The sequence below is a fragment of the Sander vitreus genome, chromosome 12, assembly GCF_031162955.1.
Source record: "Sander vitreus isolate 19-12246 chromosome 12, sanVit1, whole genome shotgun sequence".
NCBI lineage: Eukaryota > Metazoa > Chordata > Actinopteri > Perciformes > Percidae > Sander > Sander vitreus.
In genome coordinates this window covers 25,639,135-25,660,328 of record NC_135866.1, presented here as the reverse complement: position 1 = coordinate 25,660,328, position 21,194 = coordinate 25,639,135, and the positions used below count along the sequence as shown (strand labels likewise).

The 21,194-nt window shown below is 39.6% G+C and overlaps 2 protein-coding genes across 2 annotated transcripts; one reads left to right on the top strand and one right to left on the bottom strand.

The window, feature by feature from the left end:
• Window positions 1–494: 494 nt before the first annotated feature.
• Window positions 495–7,099, bottom strand: cryz (crystallin, zeta (quinone reductase)). Its single transcript, XM_078264837.1, has 8 exons — window positions 6,896–7,099; window positions 5,734–5,886; window positions 4,648–4,811; window positions 3,731–3,782; window positions 3,487–3,636; window positions 3,202–3,303; window positions 1,660–1,755; window positions 495–1,447 (listed from the first exon to the last, which is right to left on the bottom strand). The coding sequence occupies exons 1-8, from the start codon at window positions 7,001–7,003 to the stop codon at window positions 1,286–1,288; spliced, it is 987 nt and encodes a 328-aa protein (XP_078120963.1). The 5' UTR covers window positions 7,004–7,099; the 3' UTR covers window positions 495–1,285.
• Window positions 7,100–8,242: 1,143 nt separating this feature from the next.
• On the top strand, window positions 8,243–20,023 carry LOC144527015 (uncharacterized). The gene is given in 8 exon segments (XM_078264832.1): window positions 8,243–8,301; window positions 9,373–9,425; window positions 14,301–14,354; window positions 14,506–15,135; window positions 15,970–16,011; window positions 16,657–17,330; window positions 17,332–18,258; window positions 18,260–20,023. Coding segments are annotated over 7 exon segments (3,429 nt in total). The 5' UTR covers window positions 8,243–8,301; window positions 9,373–9,406; the 3' UTR covers window positions 19,343–20,023.
• Window positions 20,024–21,194: the final 1,171 nt, after the last annotated feature.

The window sequence follows — 21,194 nt, the reverse complement described above, 5'->3', positions numbered from 1 at the left end:
CCAAAGAGAGCACTTGAACTTGTGAGGAAATTCTTTTCTAAAATTCCATTGATTCCGTTTCTGTCCGACTTTAGTGTCTGAACATCTACCTGAACCAAAGAAATGACTAGAGTGCAAGATCATTTAAATATTTCATTACAAACTGCTTACCTGTTAAAAAGAACCTGGTACATGGTATACTCCACTGACATATTAATCCATACGAGTAATCTGTAGCACTGACTGTACTGTTGCGCGGCTTAAAGTCCATAATTTACTGGTTGCTACAGTGATGTAGCAGATACTGTGGAACTGCGTCTCTCTAGCTTAAGTTACGTGGCCCTCTCTGGAGCATGCTCAGTAGAGCTGTCTGTCACCTGAGACGCACAGGTGTCGTATATGACTCAGCTACCTCTCAGAAACGAGCCTTTAACTTTACTCTTTCCTATTATTTTCTTTTCCCCAAATGTCAATATTGTTTAATGGGATTGTCACAAACATATTTAAAAAATGTATTTGTTGTGTCATGTTAGTCTTTTATTTTCATTCACAATTTTACAAATGGTTTAATAGAGTACCTATGCATAGTTCCCATCTTCTCAAGTGCCTTTAAAATCAAAGATAGAGAAAAGATTTTCTGCCTAAGAAAGAATGGATGTTTGCAACATTGTCCACCGTCAGTAGGAAATCAATAGTATCACCAGACAGACGACTTAGACGAGTTGAGTTGCAGTGGGGGATTCTTGAGCACAGATCGCATTCGGGGATTTGGTTCTTGAGATCATTGTAGTGAGCAATTCAATTAATTCCATACTCTCACTCCACAACTCAAGTGCTGGTGTCTGTCACCATCAGTCAGCTGGAAAAATGTTTTGGCACCTTCATGATTAAATAAGACCCAATGTACAGTCGGAAACCCTGCACATCCATCTATTTTAAACATTCACTTAAAGCTGCAAATGACTATTAGTAATGTTAATAGGGACATTTGTAGTGCCGACGCACAGCTCTTCTCAGCTATACAGAGCACTTTTTCAAAAATGTTGTTTTGGTTTTGTGGCCCCGCAACTTTTTAGTCAGTTTAACTGCTCTCATCAGTCTTGTTAACGTATATTTTTTATGCATGTTTTGCAGAGTGGCAGTGATGATAAATCAGCACATTAGTAGTAACTCCTTCAAATGTCAAAGGTAATTATCAGTAATCATTCAAAGCTTAATGTAACCACATAAACCATTGTTTGCTCTCCCCTTTATGAACAGCCAAAACCCTACTTGGTAACCTTTGACCTTTGATACAATTACATCATCACATGGTCAAGACAGTCTTCCCAGCAGCCCCGGGACACTCAATGATGTCATGGTGGGCCTGGGCGGCTTTGTCAAGCGGGTACTGGGAACCAACGACTGGACGCAGCCAACCAGCTTCCATCCCTGCGTAGAGCAGCGCTGCACACTCCTTGTTCTCCCCCTTAGAGAGGAGCAGGAAAGGAAGAGATGTACAAAAGTAAAGTTATTTTAACTAACCGCAAAATTGTTTCAGGATTTTCTTTTTTCTTAGCTCCATGTCAAAAGCTAACACAGCTATGTTGCAGGAAACAGCCAAATGTCATCATCCAAAGTGTGTGTAGGCTTTTAAACCCAGAAAATGTCTGTATAAAACATGGCATGACTGCTTTGTACCGGTGTAGCGAAGAAAAGAGCCACTCCCATGATGCTGCTCTCTTTAGCCATGGTGTCTCTGGGGTTGATCTCTATGGAGCCTCTGCAGCCAATGATCTAAAATAAAAAGAGAAAGAAAGATGAAGATGTATTCGAAAAATGTACAGGGGCACAACACAGCTACACTGGGGCACAACTACTACTCTGAGCGGTTTTTAAAATGTTGTCAACAACTCACTGTAGACATAGTGAGTAAGTTCATTCACCCTGTCCCTTCACTTAGCTTGGGCGTTCTCTCGGTCCCTTAGGAAAAGTATCTCTCAGCAGCTTTGTGAGAAGATCCTAAGAGTTAACTCTTCGTTAGGAACATTTAGTGGATTTTAGGAAGAGTGCTTGTTTGGGCTGCACAATTAATCAAATTTTATTCACGATCACGATTTTGGCATCCCACGCCAGAGTTGTTCCCTGCACCGCGCAGCTTAGTTTAGATGTAGACAGTCACAGAGGACAGAGTAACGTAACAGATAGCAGTCGGTCATAAGTCGGTCACGGGGTTTACCAGTTTACCAGTAAACGGGTTAAACCATTTTGTTTTATTTTATACTGTTTATTGATCATTACAATTTACACTCTGTTTTGTTAGAAATCACTACACACAGGCCTGAAATACACACATACATGCTCAGGACCTATTCATGCACAAATGGAGAGATGTCAGAGTGAGTGGGCTGCCAGTGCTGGACCAGCGCCCTGAGCGGTTGGGGGGGGTACGGTGCCTTGCTCAAGAGCACCTGGCAGTAACCCGGGGGTTGAACTGGCTTCTCTCCAGCTACCAATTCACACTCTATACTTTGGTCCGTACTGGGACTTGAACCGGCGACCCTCCGGTTCCCAACCCAAGGTTTAGCAGCAGACGGTTGTACGTCCCGCTGTTGGAATTCTCTACAGTGAAATACAGTCCCACTACACCGTTTAGCTGTCAGCATTGTAACTGTGTTCATTAGTAACTGAATCCAGTTACTACTGTAGCTAACAGTAGGCTAACGTTACCTGCTGTGTAAAGTGCTATTAGTGTTTACTAGCGTGACGTGCAGTGATGTTTCTGTTGCCTCTGACGTCTGTTTTGGAGCATCAGAGAGCAGCGCAGACATTTAAGAGGCACCGTAATGAGGCACCGAAATCGGCGTTGCTATTTCCATATATTGCCATATTGGCACCGGATTTTAACAATCAACGCAATTGCACTGCCTGTATCTTTTCACCGCAAACGCACTTGTGTGGAAAGCGGTCGCACAACAGCTGAAATGGCATACTCCTTCATAGTACCCTTCAACAAAGGAGCAATGTAGCACAATATGGATGTGAAAGCAGTTATAATTAGCCTATTTGACAATAAAATTTGTTTTGGTTAAAATCAACAAATAATCGTGATAATTAATCGGGATCTCAATATTGATCAAAATAATCAAAAATTGTCATTTTGGCCATAATCGTGCAGCCCTAGTGCTAGTGTTAAGAGAAGATCCTTTGTGAATACGGCCCCTGGCCTGTAGTCCTACTGACCGTAACACGTCCTCCGAAGGCCAACATCTGGAGGTCTTTACTGAGGTTGACGTTTGACAGCATCTCTACTATTACATCTATGCCTCTGCCCTCTGTGGCTTCCTGGAACAGACACACACACACAACATTCATATTTCTGTAACCACTACTAAAGCACATGATAGAGTCAAGATAAGCTTTAAGGAATAAAGGTTAATACATCTTTAAATGCTTTGTGAGCTTCATTCATGACTAGTTCTTTTCCTCCTGGTGTTCCTGTGGGGTGTGTGTGCACGGTGTGTATACCATGATTTTATCTGTGTAGCCCTCTTCTCTGTGATTAAAGGCCAGGTGAGCTCCGTTGTTGAGAACCAGCTTCATTCCCTCCGGTGTCCCTGCTGTCCCCAACACCTTGAGACCCAGAGCACGGGACAACTGGCACGCTGCCACACCAACCTAAACATATGCACACACACACATACATGCATTATGGTTCTGGAAACCATTTAGATTTTTAATATAATTAGAAAAAAAGTCACAGAAATTGTACCCCTCCACTGGCTCCATGGATGAGAACGGTCTCTCCGGCTTTGGCGTGAGCTCTGCAACACACGTCAGTTAAAACACATTTTAGTCATAACATCTGCGATGAACTGGCTTGCTTAAGTCTGGTGTTCTATATTTTCATGATTGTAAACAAATCCCATGAAAAGGTGGAAACCAACTATAGGAGCCATGTTATGTTTGTTTATGGTTGATAGTTTTTTCACCTATTACATAATGTAGAACGTCACACGTTTTCTGTTGACCACAGTTTCAACGCAGTTTCACTACATTCACGTTCACCTTTATGCAGTAATTTTCAGGCAACTGGATTTAGTTTCTTTTTGTTTTTTCAGACTTTCAAATGAACAATACATCCTTGAAAGCATATCACAGAGTAGATCTGAATCAGTCAAACGGCACATCATACAGGTGATAGTTCCCTGACTCAGCCTCTCTGCTGTTTATGGAGGTTGCAAAGAAGTCGCTACACCAACAATACTTTAGTCTGTTTCTTAATGCTTTCTGACTTCCCTATTCATCCCCAAGACCTCCTAAAAATGGTTCACATTTAAAAAAAAAAGAAAGAAAAAAGAAAGAAAGGTGGAAACATCAGTGTAAAGCTACCCTCAACTTTTATTTGTGCTAACATTTCTGTTGGCGTTGTATGGGTTGAAGACGAGGTCTAAGTTATGAGCTCATAAAATCATCATTTTTTTTTTTTATATAGATTTGTTCTAACAGGTACAGTACAACCTGGAGATGTGTAGAAAATATGTAGTTGAAGAATCCTTTTGAGAATGTGTAAATAAAACGTGTGCACAACTAAAGAAAGTTAAGTCAAAAAGTGACATGAAAGAAAAGGGAAAGAGCTTAATTCAGACCTATGTCACCTCATCCACCAGCACGTGTCAGTGGTCTTACTTGTGAACCAGAGCTCTGTAGGCGGTGAAGTAAGGGATCCCTATGGCTGCCCCCTGGCTGAAGTGTAAAGCATCAGGCAGTTTGTGGACACACTCATCGGCTGCTACAGTGTACTCTGCATACCCTCCAGACTCTGTGGCTGTGGTGAACACGCGATCGCCTGCCTGCAGAACAAACACACACACACACACACACACACACACACACACACACACACACACACACACACACACACACACACACACACACACACACACACACACACACACACACACACCTGATTTACTGTACTAGCTAGCATTAGCCACCATAAGCTATTGGCCATACCAGAACAAGCAAAGCTGTAGCAGTAGTCTCACTGTAAAGATTATTGTAATCCCTGATGTCTCAGTGTTTGACACGTTTGGGACTGAAGCAGATCCAGCTGGGATCAAAACATTTGAATTAATTTGTGGATTGGTGTCAGTGTGCAGACACTACTTTTCTCCAGTAGCCTTACACCTACTAGTGATGTGTGTATATTATGTATACTCATTTTAGACCTATCCTGAAGTTTGCCTATTATTATTATTGTTTTTAAAGTTAAATATTTCTGCTAGTATTCTATTCTTGTCAGAAGTGACAAGACCATGAACAGTTACAGTTTACAGTAGATCCCAGAGTGTATACACCCTGACCTAAGCTGTACAGTAGACTCTAAAAAACATCAGTGTTACTCTTGTGTAAGCCAGAGACATTTAGTGAACAGTGTGTACTTTGCCACATGTCTCTCTTAACTCGGGATGGGCCGTCAGGCCAACTCTACAGTAACACTGATTTTCAATAACATTCAGAGTAAAATTATTCAGTTTCAATTTAGAACAGGCATAGAGAAAGATCAATCCACACACAGAATTGTTTGTAAAATAGTCTGCTGGGGTATATTATCAGTAAACATTCCAATATAAAAAAACATGTAGTGTTCATGGCTTTAAATGTATTGTAAATGTAAATGGACATAAATGTGTTTTTGCTACAACTTATCTTAGAAGCTAAACAAAATAATGTCCAGTGTATCCACCATTTCTCATGTGTTTTTCCTCAGACCTTCACTGCAGTGACTCCTTCTCCAACAGTTTCCACCACTCCAGCAACATCTGTGCCCGGTGTGTATGGCAGGGGGGGCTTACGGGCGTAGGTCCCAGCCCGGATGTAAGTTTCCACAGGGTTCACTCCACAGGCATGGACACGAATCAACACCTACAGCAGAGACAGTGGACATGGAAGAGCTGTAAGTCATACAAAACAGTTGAGACCACATCTAATAGCCTACATTTTAGACAGACACATTTATATGCAAAAGTTTTTTATGGGAATATGAGATTAAATGACATACCAAAAGCCAAAGGCTAAGCACAACAGACATACAGTATGTTCCTATATGTTTCCCCAGTTCAATTGCATAGTAGCTCAATGTTTTAATCCAAATGATATCTTGCATTTATCGCTTTTTCATATTCATAACATGCACTCGGTTGGCTTTATTGTAATGTTGTGGGCTATTCACCCTAAGCAACTGTCTGATGCAGCCTATTGAATGTGACCAGAAAAAATGCTAAATAGCTGTAAAGTTAGGCGTGTGTTTGCATAAAAACAAGTGACAGGTTTTGGGAATATTGTTAAATTAGATTAGATTAGATTCAACTTTATTGTCATTGTGCAGAGTACAAGTATAAAGACAACGAAATGCAGTTTGCGTCCAACCAGAAGTGCAAAAAAAGCAGAAAAGTGCAATGCAATATACAGTACAAAGTAGCCTATAGACAGGTGGTGCATAGACAGGACAGGACAAGAAATATAGTGCAGTGTAGACAGTAGTATTAGGCTACAGTTGGTTTACAGTAGTAGTAGTATATTAAATATAAAAATGTGCAGTGTATTAGCAGTTACCTTATAAGAGCAGAATAAATATGGCTATGTAATATGAACAATGGCTGAACATAGATATGTGCAATGTAGTAGCAGTAACATTATAATAGTAGTAAGAATAATATAGATATATGCAGTGTATTAACAGAATATATTATAAGAATAAATATGGATATTTAGTATGAACCATATAGACCGATATGTACAGTATGTACAGTTTTGGGAATATTGTCAACTTCAAAACACCACTGTGGTTTTAAAGCGTAGCAGCTTTACTGCCACTGTTGCCCAATAAGGACATGGCTGAACCTGTGATTCAGCCTGCTTCAGTGTGTCTCACCTGTTTGTGTCCAGGCTGCGGGACAGTCACATCTGAGCAGAGTCTGAGCACTGCCGGAGCTCCAAACTCACTCACTCTGATGGCTCTCATCAGCCTGCAGCCCGACATATCTGATCTGCACACACGGCTTTACAAAACTTCAAAGACGGACTATGCGGACGTCCCAGTCCTTAACATTTCCCAAAGTGCACTGCTTCTGCGGTTTACAGACAGGATTCAAGCGCATCAGCGCCATCATCTGGACCGGAGTGTACTGCAGTTGACTGGTTTGAAAAATATTACATACTTCAATCTATATGAATTGTAGCAATATATCAATATTTGCCGTGAGGATTTGAAAATATTCAAATGGCTTTTGGTAGATGAGTGAATCAATAGATATCGAATAGAATCGACCCGAATATTCGGCTTGGCCCCAAAGATATGTTGTTCTCAACACAACAGTAGGACCAGCAGCAGATCCCATATCTGTTGGATGCTGTGGAATAGATGAAAGGTAAAAAATAAATACACATGCTTTATAAAGGACATGTTCACAAAGGCTCAGATAAAAAAAGAAAGAAGGTAATTATGCAGGAGAACAACACAAGACTTAAAGTTGAACTGCAGGATAGGCTATAACAGAGGAGTGACATCGGAATGAATACAAATCAAAACCGGCGGCTTTAGGATGGTGCTGACTGAAAAGACTGGCAGCGGCAACAGCAATCATTTCTGGCAAAAAGCCTTTCAAACCCGATTCCCCCCGAAGCCAACCACCGAGTCTGGTATTGTTTGATAGCCTTTTTGATTGTTTTGTCCAGCAGGTGGAGCTCTAACATTTACTACTGAACTGATGGTCTGATTGCTCCGTTGCCTCCTCCAGCTTTCACAGCGCTTTGGAGGAGGGCCTGACAAAGAGAGACTAGTTTCTGCAGATCTGCTGGAATCTAATTCTCTTCATAATTTACTGTTTTTCCATTTCATTTTCAATTTTTTTGTATAGGCCTACATGCATGCACACAGCCACTCTGTACATTTTACTACTACTTTACTATTACTTAAGAGGAAGATTGAACTATTTTCAATGATACTGAACATTTTCTTATTGTCTTTTAATTATTTAAAATATTAATATATTTTTAAATTACAAATATCACAGTATATTAACATAGAGCATAATAAAAACAGTTATCAGAAGTTACATTTGCAAAGGTAATAGGCTACAACAACAACAACTGTTTTTGTTTTATCAATGAGTAGAGAACTTCTAGATTGTCCCTAAACTAAACAATTACACCTCCACTATTTATATTCTTAAGAACATTTTTGGCTGCTGGGGGACTTTATTTGAACTTCTCCTGCCCTCTGAACTTTAGTTTCACTTTCGCCGGTTTTTGTGTCGCAGCAAGAATTCTTGTAGCCAGGTAAGTGAACTCGACCAAAACTAGATAAAGAAAAAATAACCAAGTCCCTAATTAAAGTAAAAGTATCCTATATCGGTATGGTGGATGGGTCAATAGATTAATAGTTGATCTATGTGGGAACACTGTAGGTACGGTATTAACACTTTATTTGTGACCAGCCAAGTTAACCGTCTTTGTGTTTTAAGCGGAAATAAACGAGTCCTGTGTTTGGTCCTTATATGCTTTCAGTTGGTGTTTGACCCCTGGATTTCACTGTAATGAGGAGATTTACTGAACCGACTGTAACCAAATGTTTATTTCAACATTTAGGCCGAAATGAACTGTCGATATTTCAAATATGAGATAAGGAAGTCAATAGTGCTGATTTTTTTTTTTTTTTTTTGACAGCAGGTCTACAGTACACGTGCATGTGAGACACTCGGCACTATTGGAGCATTTTTATGACATAAAGAAGGATGTGTCTTTGTTTCGGCTACATCACAGATAATATTTTATATAGCTTATATCAAGACCTTAATTTAGCAAGTTTTACAATTTGTTTAGGGTGAATTCAGATAATGTGGGACACTTCTTGGTAGCCTAAATGCTCCTGTAGACTTACAAAAAAATGTTGACTCACTCCAGTGACTCTATAAATCGTTTTAGGCTAGGTTTGGTGAAGTGGGACATTCTTAGATTAAAAGAACACCTTCTTTGATACATATAAAGAGTTTTCATTTTTTAAATCTCTGAATTTTACATTACATTTTGTAGTCGCCATTTTTAATTTTGATTTTTTCAGTTAAGCTTTATTTATTTATTTACTGGATTTCTTTTATGAGACTGTGAAATAACAAGGTGACAGCAAAACAGTCATTGCTTAATGTATGTGATTATACTATAAAATAATAATCCTTAAAGCTAACATCAAGCCTTAATTTTAGCAACATTTACAGACAAATCTGTTCATCACAAACACACCTTCACATTGTTGTCTGCAGTAACCAATCTGAGCTCCAAGTTGCTTTGAGACACTTATTTTATGATGTGAATAAGATTTAAATTCTGCGTTCTGTATGTTTTCACACCCAGCAGCTGGCTTCCAGTTGAATTAGTAGCAGACATCATGGCGACTGCAGCAATAGGTGAGTCTTTATTAGTTTGAATAACACTCTTCTCTCTCTACATTATATAGAAAACAAAAGAGTGTTTGATAAATTCGGTCTGAAAGTCCTGAATTAAAATCCTCCGATTGGTCAGTCCCAACAAAACATTAAATATGAGAACCAGTAAGGACTGTTGCTCAGTGACAGAACAGACAGACAGTAAGCAGAGGCTTCGCCCCATGCTGAATCGGTCACTGCAACTTCACATATGTGTTCTCTCGCATCACAAGGTGGCAAATCTGCATGCCTGACTTTTGCAACACTTCTTGCCATACAGTACATGTGGTATGTCATTTTAAATTTGTTGGAGGTCAAGGTGGCGGATGGGTCAAACAACATAGGTTTCACCAGGTCCAGGTTTGTGTCTAGTGTGCATCACTTTCGTTACGTTGCAAACATACTTATTCTAACCCTAACTACGTGGTTTTGTTTAAATTCACAATGTTAAAGCCGTGTTTCCAGTGTGTAAAAAGTAGTGTATGGAGTTTTATTCCTATATTTATTCAAGAGCACATTCTTTCTATTTGAGAGCATTTGTCATTGATTTTACGTTCAGATTTTGTAATAATTTCCCTCAAAACCTTGCTCTCACACTCAAATAGCCACTGCTCACGTTTGGATTTGCTCTGCTTCTGCTCAAACTTTCTGCTTGGACTCAGATATGTTGTTGCTTGGACAGATTTCCTGCTCTCAGCTTTGGCCCTTTTCCTCACTCAGGCTGCTTCTAGGCGCTTGAAAATCTCCTCTCGGATTTGTCCTGCACTCTCGGATTTTTTGTGTTACAACCCTGTCAAAATTCCCCAACTAATAGAATGCCAGGTGTAGTGTTGACCAATGAAATAATCCCTGCCCCGTTGAGGGTGCGTTCGCTTTACGTTAGAACGTCCGTTGCGGATACTGCGCATACTGCATCATACACTATATTATTTTTCTGTTTTGTTATATTAGTACAGAAAACACTAAGTGTCATTACTTAATCACAGTATATATTATTCTGGTGTACACTGTTGACTTGACTCCCTGCTATTTATTATAAGTCACTTTAGCTTGCCACTACCTCATAACTTTGCCTTAATTGCTCTGGTATAGATAATTAATCGTCTACTAGTTGTATATACCTCCTATTTAATTTAATTATTCTTAATTTGTTTTGCAATACCTGAATCATCCCTCTTGTGAACACTAGGCTTATCTTATCTTTATTTTAGTTCATATCATAACCCTGACCACAAACTCACCTGTACCTGGGTCATCTGTTTGCAAATATCAATGTTCCTGCTACAGTAAATCCCACAGGCAAAGTGTACTGCTTCACAGGAGCACCATACGCTTTTTAGGTTTTGTGTCAAATATTGTGCAGTTTGTTATGAATTACTCATTGTTTTGACAAGGTAAATTGAGGCCATTTACCAAGTGTCGGCTCTGGTAAATTTAATTGTACTGTTTTTTTTTTTGTTTTTTTTATAAAGGTTACAGAACATGGAAAAAACCAATTTGCCTTGATTATGTTTTAATTTGTTGCAAATATTAACATGGCTTTAATAATCTGTATCTTATTGTTCTAGAAAACTACAATGATTTAAGAAATAACAGTGAACATTTAATGAATTGATTGTATATGTGGGCAGACATTACAGGCACCTATTCATGTAAGCAGAGAAAACAATAGTTCTCTCTTTTATCACTTGGATTATGCAGGTGATGGTGCAGAAACGAGCACTATGAGGACAGACAGATCCAGCAACTCTCCACTGTTGTCTTTGTATAGTGTGCTCCTATTTAAGACAAATTCATAGACATCAACACATAATATATATATAATCTATCTTACTTTACAGTCTCTGCTTTGGATTTGTGGACATCACAGTAATTTTCTCTCCCGGGCCTGGTTGTGCACCCTGTGAATTTAAGCAAGATACATAAATGATAAGTGTATGTAACATGATGTGTGTGTAGTTGTAGTTGTATTTTTTGATTTTTTTATAATTACATTATTATCGGACTTGCCTACGTTCTTGGTTTGTGCCACTGCTGCCTGCCCTCTGCACACAGGTGAGTACAGGGGGAACCAATGGGATTTTGAGTTGGGAGTAACAGAGCTCAACAGTCCCGCCCACAGCGGGTTCCAGAAGTAAAAATACAATGCAAATTTCTCCATTGACAAATTGGAGTATAAGCCATAAAATCGTAACCGTCGATGGTAGACTTAAAACCAGCATGCCGACATGACTCAGCGATTGTATATGCTCATATAGACACCACAAATCATGGGGCACTACCCTTGTTTTGAGATAAATGTCTTTTATTCGCGATGTCTTGGATAAGTACTTCATTACCCACAATCCTGAACAATCCCACAATCCCACAGTGATGCCTCTGATTGGTGGAACTCATGCTGGTGAGGAGAGGGGGTGTCAGTACCCGATCTGTGCTGCCTGCACGATCCGTCACGAGGATTTACGACACTGCACGAATCACGATCTGTTCCACGCTTCTGACGTTAGCCTCTGCCGGGAAGCTAACGTTAGTTTAGCTAACAGCTAATTCGGCTAACCGCTAGCTGACAGCTTGATTCAGTCTAAAATAGTGTTAATTCAAACTTAACACTGGGTAAAGCCGTCTGCAGCTGACGTAACAGCCGTTATATATGTTAGCGGTTATTTTCAGGTTTTATTTTGAGGGTCTTTTAAAGTTATTACATGCTGTCTCAGCTAGCGGTTAGCTGAATTAGCTGTTAGCTAAACTAACGTTAGCTTCCTTTGTTCAGTGGTGCGCGGTGGTTTATGGGATGAGTAGTTCCTTCGCTCTGAGATGACGATATGTACGCAGTCTTATACCTTTGACTTTTTTGGGATTTTCTGTTCGTGTTTTTACTCGTAAATGATACGTTGTATGCTTATGAGTCACGTACCACCTGGTTAGCCTAAGGCATGGTCTAAAACTCTTTATATACGTATTTTTCCAGACGTCAATGGGAGAAATGAATGGGAAATTTACTTCCGGAACCCAAGGTCTCTCAGAGGAGGGGCGGGACTGTTGAGCTCTATGTACTGGCTAGAACAACAGTAGTGTGGTTGTACAACACTGGTCCATGCACACAGTGTAGCTGTGATGCAGCTCAACAGGGGTACTTCAGTCACACCTGGAAGAATAGAAACTGAAACACAATACTTGTTCTTTTTTGTTCAGTTTGCTTTGTATTGATTTCATTAGGGTAAAAATAAATAACTGTTATTATAGTAGTGACATTGTACTTACAACTTTCTATACAGACTGATATGAATTTTATTATTTTTATACTAATGTTATAAGAATTTAGAACAATATCGGTTTAGGTTTTACTATTGGCTCTAACATGTCTGAAATTAGCCAAATCCCCAGGAACATGGTTAACCAAATGAGGAAAAAATACAAAGTGGGGTCATTAAATACACACATACTGTCCGTCATATGTTGTTCAATTTAGCTAAACAATAAAGACAATCTGTTTGTTTACGGACATCAAGCTAGGCTATGTGCTAGCGCCATATGCTATGTACTAAATTTATGTTACTCACCCTCGTACTTGTGGACGTAACTTGATATGTCCCACTTCAAACCTTTCTCCAGTTTCCTGATGGGTGCAGGTGAAAGAGCCTCGACCATTCTGTGCACATTTTTGACATAATAATAAAGCAATGGACGGCGGGGGTAAATAAACTTGGTTACAGAGCAGCCGTCCGCAACGGACGTTCTAACGTAAAGCAAACACACCCTTAACGGGGCAGGGATCATTTCATTGGTCAACACTACACCTGGCATTCTATTGGTTAGGGCATTTTGACAGGGTTGTAACACAAAAAATCCGAGAGTGCAGGACAAATCCGAGAGGAGATTTTCAAGCGCGCAGAAGCAGCCTGAGTGAGGAAAAGGGCCAAAGCTGAGAGCAGGAAATCTGTCCAAGCAACAACATATCTGAGTCCAAGCAGAAAGTTTGAGCAGAAGCAGAGCAAATCCAAACGTGAGCAGTGGCTATTTGAGTGAAAGAGCAAGGTTTTGAGGGAAATTATTACAAAATCTGAACATGAAATCAATGACAAATGCTCTCAAATAGAAAGAATGTGCTCTTGAATAAAGATAGGAATTAAATTCCATAGTAGTGGAGCGTCACAGTATGACGTGCAGGGCTATCCAATGCGTTGACAAGTGACACTACTGACAAAGCATCAGTATGTGATGAGTTGGCATGAGAACGAGTTGGTATAAATGATGATAAATGAAATTACTGAAGCTTTGTGCTGCATGCTGTATCTGTGAAGTGAGTGTTTGTGTGATTGTTTGTGTGTGAGGTGAATTGATGGCGCATCACTATTCTACTTGGTATTTGTAGTTTGTTGTGTAATTGGAAAATCCTGTCCCCGGCTGTGTAGAGTCAATATATCAGTGTTTCCGCTGGTAATCTTTTGCAGCCACAGACAAAAGAAAAAAATGATGTGGCGAGAGATGCGACTCATAACCAAATTATTATAGTTTATAATAATGCAGAGCAGTAAGAATACAGCCATTTTATACAAAACGTATATGTCATCGACCTGCGGATGCGCATTCAACCTACATTGGACTGTTCATATGAGTCAGCCGTCACTCTGTTTACCTGATGGTAAAAACTTGAGTCTGCAGTGGAGTTTATACACTGCACTGATCACCAGATAATTGTAGAGTAACTTTGGGCTTCATGATCGAAAAAAGATTTTGTAACTTGTATCTTCGCTTTCTCTGCAAAAAAGTGAACATACAACCCGGGCATCAGGTCTACTTAAGATTACATTTGATTACAAAAAGAAGTAAACAAATGTTGTGTCCTTCCAATCACAGATGATCCGCCTCCTCTGAAGCGCAGTAGCAGCTATGAGATACTGCCACCTTACAGTGAGTCAAACTGAACTATGGTGTTCTGCTATTTAAAAATATCTGCGTTTATTATTATTATTAATACTGTATATAGTAATAGTATATATAAAATGAATACATCTTAGTCTGTGTTTAGTTGCCCTTTCTAATTATTTGGTTTTTTTCACAGTGTCTGAGCTGAGGGTTGTTCTGCTGGGGAACAGCTGGTCTGAGAGGAATTCAGTGGCGAACTTTATACTGGGAAAGACTGTGTTCAACAAACCACATGAATGCTGTTTGAGAATCAGTGGACCATTGCAGGAGAAAAAAATAGTTGTCGTCAACACTCCAGATCTGCTGCATCCCAACATCTCTCAACACAAACTGACAGAACATGTAGAAAAATGTATGAGATCTTCTAATCCTGGACCTCATGTGTTCCTGCTGGTTCTACAGCCTGAAGGCTTCACTGAAGAACACAAACTGAGACTCTGCAGAGTCCTTAAACTCTTCAGTGATCAATCATTTGATCATTCATTGGTGCTGATATCACCACCCAGAGAGGAGAGTTCAGCTTCCATGGAAACATACATGGAACACCCTCCATTTAAAGACCTGATCAGAAAATGTCGGTACAGATACTTGAAGCAGAAGAACCTTGATCATTCAGAGCTGTTAACACGCTTGAGTCAAACTGCAAAGGAGAACAACGGAAAGCATGTGATCTATGAACCATTTGAGGATGCAACATCTACTTTACCAGTTGATCATCAAAGCCCAAAACAGAAGGCTTCTATCTTAGAAACTGTTAACACCGCTGGTAAGTGCAGACACATTTTTGACAAGGAAGACTTTGTTCACACAAACCATCCTTCATTTAAGGAGTAGTGTGTAGAATTTAAGAGGATCTGTTGGCAGAAATGAAATATAATAATCATAACTACATTTTATAAGTGTATAATCACCTGCAACTTAGATTTGTTATGTTTTCATTTAGAAGCTTAGAATGAGCCCTTCACCTCTACATAGGGAGTGGATCTCTTCCACAGAGCCCGCCATGTTGCAGTGTCATGTTTCTACAGTAGCCCAGAATGGACAAATCAAACACTGGCTCCAGAGAGGTTTTAATGACACCTGAAGGCCACCGTAGGTTCTCTACCTGCTTTAAAAGGGAGGAGAATGTGTTTCCCTTACTGTTAAAATGTGTAGCACCCCCTTTCGTGGTTAGGGTTAGGGATAAGGTTTTGTTCAGGCGTTTCCCCTACCTAAAGTAGGGGAAACGCATATCGACGGGGGAACAGTCTTTAACACAACACCTGATTGGAATGGTGTAGGTCTGTTCAATTCCACCACATTCTGGATTTGGTCCAGACAGGGTCTGACTGTCCTCAGGTCACTTTTGGATTGGGTCTCTTTTTTTTTAATTCATGTTGGGTTCTTTTTTTTCAATGTGTCTGTTTCAGACCCTAAAGTTTTTAAAGACAGTGTGGGAAATAAGAATAATGACAGTATGTCATAACAGGGGTGAGAGGACGGGAAGGGTTTTTAGTTGGTGGCAATCTGCAACGTCACCGCTAGATGCCATTAAATCCTACACACCGCTCCTTTATTTAACAACATTAAACTGCATATTAATGATGTCATCTTTTTACAGGGATTACAGCGAAACACTTTAAGAAAAACCCTGTGACTCACAGTAAGTAAATGTATCACAATGCTAATCATGTATTTTAAGATTTTTGGAGGCATCATTTTCCCAAACACATCCCACAAATCTTTGCCATTGAAAACCAATAAAATGAAAAAAAATTCTTAAATAATTTCATGTCAGTATTTTCTATATTTTGCCACTTTACAGTTGATAGAAACTAGTTAGGTGAAATGTGATGCCGTTTTTTTTCTGAAATGTTTATATGTTTATATTGAACATATATAGAAGTCATTCATGGTTAACACATACATTCCCATTGACCACCTCAACCTCCACATACACTGCTCTGTATGGCCAAAACACTATTTCCTGTACTAATATAATTTCTTATGTAAAACAGATGTATATGCATATCATATGCAGGTGATTGAGTTGGAATTTTAAATGCATCTTTAAACTCAGGTTAATTGTGAATAATATTATAGTGTTAGCTGGTGAATAGAAGAAAGCAGAAAGGATCAAGTGCCGTTTACTTCAACTAGTCTCGCATTGCCAGACCTATCTCCACAGTGCTGTGGAGTAAGGTCTGGCTAGTCCACACAACATTTGGTTACTTTCCACATCTGGTGTAGTGATTACAGCCTCTTAGTGAGTTTATGTCTTCTCATCTTTCTCTCTGTTGTATTACAGCATCTGCATTTAGGATTGTGCTGCTGGGAAAAAGCGAGGACAAACAGACAAAAATTGGTAACTTCATCATCGATAACCAATTTTTTCATAACCAAAAAACTTACTCAACCAGGCAATGTGTGGCAACCTGTGGAGAGTGGAAAGGAAAACAATTAACGGTCGTGAAAACTCCAGACATGTTCAGTCTGTCTGAGGGGGACCTGAGAAGAGAGGTGAAAAACTGTGTGACTCTTTGTTCTCCTGGACCAAATGTTCTGCTGCTGTTAGTGAAGCCTTCTGAATTCACAGAGGAGAACAGACAAACACTGAAGTTCATCCTGAGTTTGTTTGGTCAAGATGCCTTTGAGTACTCAATGATCATTGTGACACATAAGTGGGAAGAAATGAGAGTCCCTGTTAATGAACTCCTCAAAGACTGTGGAGGAAGACACTACAGCCTGTCTGAAGAAAACCGTGGATCATTAATGGAGAAGATTGAAGAAACAGCAAATAAAAACATCAAACCGGCTTTGAACGTGGTTCTCTGTGGGAGGAGAGGCGCAGGGAAGACTTCAGCAGCCAAGGCCATTTTAGGTCAGACAGAGTTAGTGTCCAACTCATCAGAGTGTGTTAAACATCAGAGAGAGGTGTGTGGACGTTGGGTTTCCCTGGTGGAGCTGCCTGCCTTGTATGGAAAAACCTCAGGAGGCAGTGATGGAGGAATCCTTCAGGTGTATCTCCCTCTGTGATCCTGAGGGAGTTCATGCCTTCATCCTGGTCCTACCTGTGGGTCCCCTCACTGATGAAGACAAGGGAGAGTTAGAGGCCATCCAGAACACATTCAGCTCTGCAGTCAATGACTTCACTATGATCCTGTTCACAGAGTCAGATCCTACAGCTCCAGCTGTTGTTAACTTTCTAGACGATAAGGACATCCAAGAGTTCTGTGAGAGCTGTAGAGGAAGATATGTTCTCAATATCAACGACAAGCAGCAGATCCCAGAGCTGTTGGATGGTGTGGAAAAGATGAGAGTCGCTAAGTCCAGATTCTTCACAAAGGACATGTTCACCAAGGTTCAGATGAAGAAGGTTGTAGAGCAGGAGAGTGCTAATGCGAGACTTAAAGCTGAACTGCGTGATGTTAAAAAAATGAGTGAGGTGGAAGGTGATGATAAACATCAGAGCAGAGAGTGTCTCAGGATGGTGCTGATTGGGAAGACTGGCAATGGGAAGAGTGCAACTGGAAACACCATTCTGGGCAAAGAACATTTTACATCTAAAGGGAGCTCGAATTCTGTCACTAAGTTTTGCGAGAAAGCAGCAGGAGAGATTGATGGACAGCACGTTTCTGTGGTCGACACTCCTGGCTTGTTCGACACAACTCTGTCCAATGATGAGGTTCAACAGGAGCTTCTGAAATGCATCAGCATGTTGTCTCCTGGACCTCATGTGTTCTTACTGGTGCTGCAGATTGGTCGCTTTACACAAGAGGAAAAAAACTCTGTGGAACTGATCAAGAAATATTTTGGTAAGAAGTCAGGAGACTTCATCATCATTATATTCACCAGAGGAGATGATCTCAGTCAGTCAATTGAAAGTTACATAGAAGACTCAGACTCAGACTTTTTTAAAAAAACTGGCACGTGACTGTGGAGGAAGATACCAGGTCTTCAATAATAAGGTTAAGAATGATAACACACAAGTCAGAGAGCTGTTGAAGAAGTCCAACAAAATGCTGAAGGAAAATGGAGGCAACTGCTACACCTCAGAGATGTTCCAAGAGGCCGAGGAAGCCATACAGAAGGAAGTGGAGAAGATCCTGAAGGAGAAAGAAGAAGAAATGCAGAGACAGAGGGAGGAGCTTCAAAGAAAACATGAGGAGGAAATGGAAGCAGTGAAGAGAAGAATGGAACAAGAGAAAGCAGACATTGAACATGAGAGAGCCAAACAACTTGAAGAAATGGAGGAAAACATCAACAAGTTGCGCGAGGAGAGAAAGAAAGAACAGGAAATGAGAGAAGAAGAGGACAGGAAGAAGCGAAAGCAGGAAGAACTTCAACGACAGGAGTGGGAGCAAAAACTTGGAGCTCTTAAGTCAGAATCAGAAGAAAAGTTGGAGCTGAGTAAAGAAGAGATGAGAAGGAAACGAGAGGACTGGGAAAAGGAAAGAAACGAATGGTGGGACAAACGAAATCAAGAAAATGAACAGAAACGACATGAGGAGCAAACACGACTTACAAAACTCCAAGAAGAATATGAGCAGGAAAGAGAAAAATATGAAAAGAAAAGAAAAGAAGAAGATCGAAACAGAAGAGAACAGGAGGAAAAGGAGAGAAAAGAATTGGAGGAAAACTATAAGAAACAACTGGAGGACATGAAGAAGAAATATGAAGAGGAGGCCAGAAAACAGGCTGAAGAGTTCAACGAGTTCAGACAGAAATACACCAAGGACTTCACAGCGTTGGTCGAGAAGCACATGGAGGAAATACAGGACATGAAGCAAAGGCATGAGAGACAAATGCAAGAGGATGAAAAGAGGCATGGCCAAAAGTACAATCAGTTAAAAGACCTCTTAACTCACAAAGAAGAAACACTGAAAGGAGAAATAACGCAGTTGAAGAGAACGCATGAAAGAGGAAATGGAAGACAAAGAATACCAATCAAGGCTTTTAAAAGAAGAAACAGAGAACTTGAGGAAACGGCATGAACAGGAAATGGAAGAGTTGAAAGAAAAATACCAAAACAAATGTATCATCCTTTGACCTCCCCACTGACTCTTGATCATTATGATGTTAAACATTTTTTGAACATCTTTTAACTGCAGGCGTTTAACACTGTCAGTTTAAAGAATACTTTGCTTTTTCCCATATTACATCATCTGTAAGTAATTAACATACAAAAATACACACACATATATATTTTAGTTTTACTCTTTTGCTGGGTGCGACCAGGAGCCTGGATGTTTCTTTCAGTCACTCAGACAGACATTGCTGTGAAGTGTTCATTGTGTTGAATGAGCTACAGCCTGACTACTGTTTGTCACTGCAGGTTGAAAGTACATCATATATACAGTATATGATTTGTCATACTCATTATTTTTATACTTGTTTTAGAATCATTATCGGTTAAATTGATCATATCATTATTTCAAGATAATTATTTTCCTTGCATAGTATACATTTTATTACATTACATCCTAATCATTTTTTGTATTTCGATATTGTTTATTTAATACAAATACATTTTTATCTGTATTAACACACACACTCACACGCACTCACACACACACACACACACGCACGAACACACACAAACACACATCTTATTATTGTAAAGCTTAAGCATGTGTGCCACCTATAACCTTCCTGATTAAATATATTAAATGAAATACAGACTCCCGTGTCCTGACTGACACCTCACAGAAACACACACAGTCACGTAGCTGAGATTGAAAGTTCATTCTTGATGTTTAAACAACAGCTGGAAAAATAATCTGAATCAAAGCACATGATCTTCCTCAGCAGATGAAGCGTGCCCAGCTGTCATGTAGATTTCACAAAGTGCTAAGACATCCAGCTACTTAGCATACATATTATTCATTTATCAAAATGAAGGTATTTCCATGTAACTTTTCTAAATACTACAGATAACCCAAATAAACATGAATGAACCTACACATTTATTCGGGCATAAATAAATAACAAAAGACCACATTTTAAATGAACACATTGTAATAACTTTATGTATTCCCACTGGGTATATGACCTGCTGGATGAATACAGACTTCACATGACTTCAATTTTTTATGAAGATGTAGGTCCAGCATTACCTAATAAATTGTAGAGCACCAACAGGTCTTCATTCATAAATAAAATCCAAGGTTGTTTGTACATGATAAAAAGTAGGGGTGTAACATAATCAACCGTTTGATACTTCCCTCGTTTTTGTGCCATGGAAAACTAAATACATACATTAAATAGCATTCTTAAGCTTTATTTTGAAAAATGGAAACATTCAATATTGCTTCATTGGCCATAATTCTCACTGTAAGAATTAGGTGGTTGGTAAAGATCTCTGATCTCTTTTCAGCCAATATTCAGCCGTTTAGTACTCCCCAACCCCAAACTGCATACTCAACAGTTGCAAAAACCCTTAGGTTTTAACAACTAGAAATACTTTGTGTTTATCTGCTGGAATTGCTTACCGCCATACCACCCTGAACACGCCTGCCACGCAGGGCCGGGCCGGGTCAGTACCCCATGACCCCTCCAAGTCCCTATTCCAGTTCCTGGAAAATGCTAAATCTGCTTGGAGATGTGAAGATTCTCCAAGGAGATGTTTTGGGAAAAGTGAAACATTGCTATGTCATCTTATTTCAGTTAAACAAATATGCAAACACCAGCCAATAAGCATACAACACTCCCAATTCTTTATTAATTGGTTTATTAAATAGTCATTTAAATTAAATAGGAAATTAAATAATATTCTAACAATATTATAGAAGTTATAGATTGTACATTTTAGAGAACTATTTACAGAATGTACAAGTTATGGAGTGT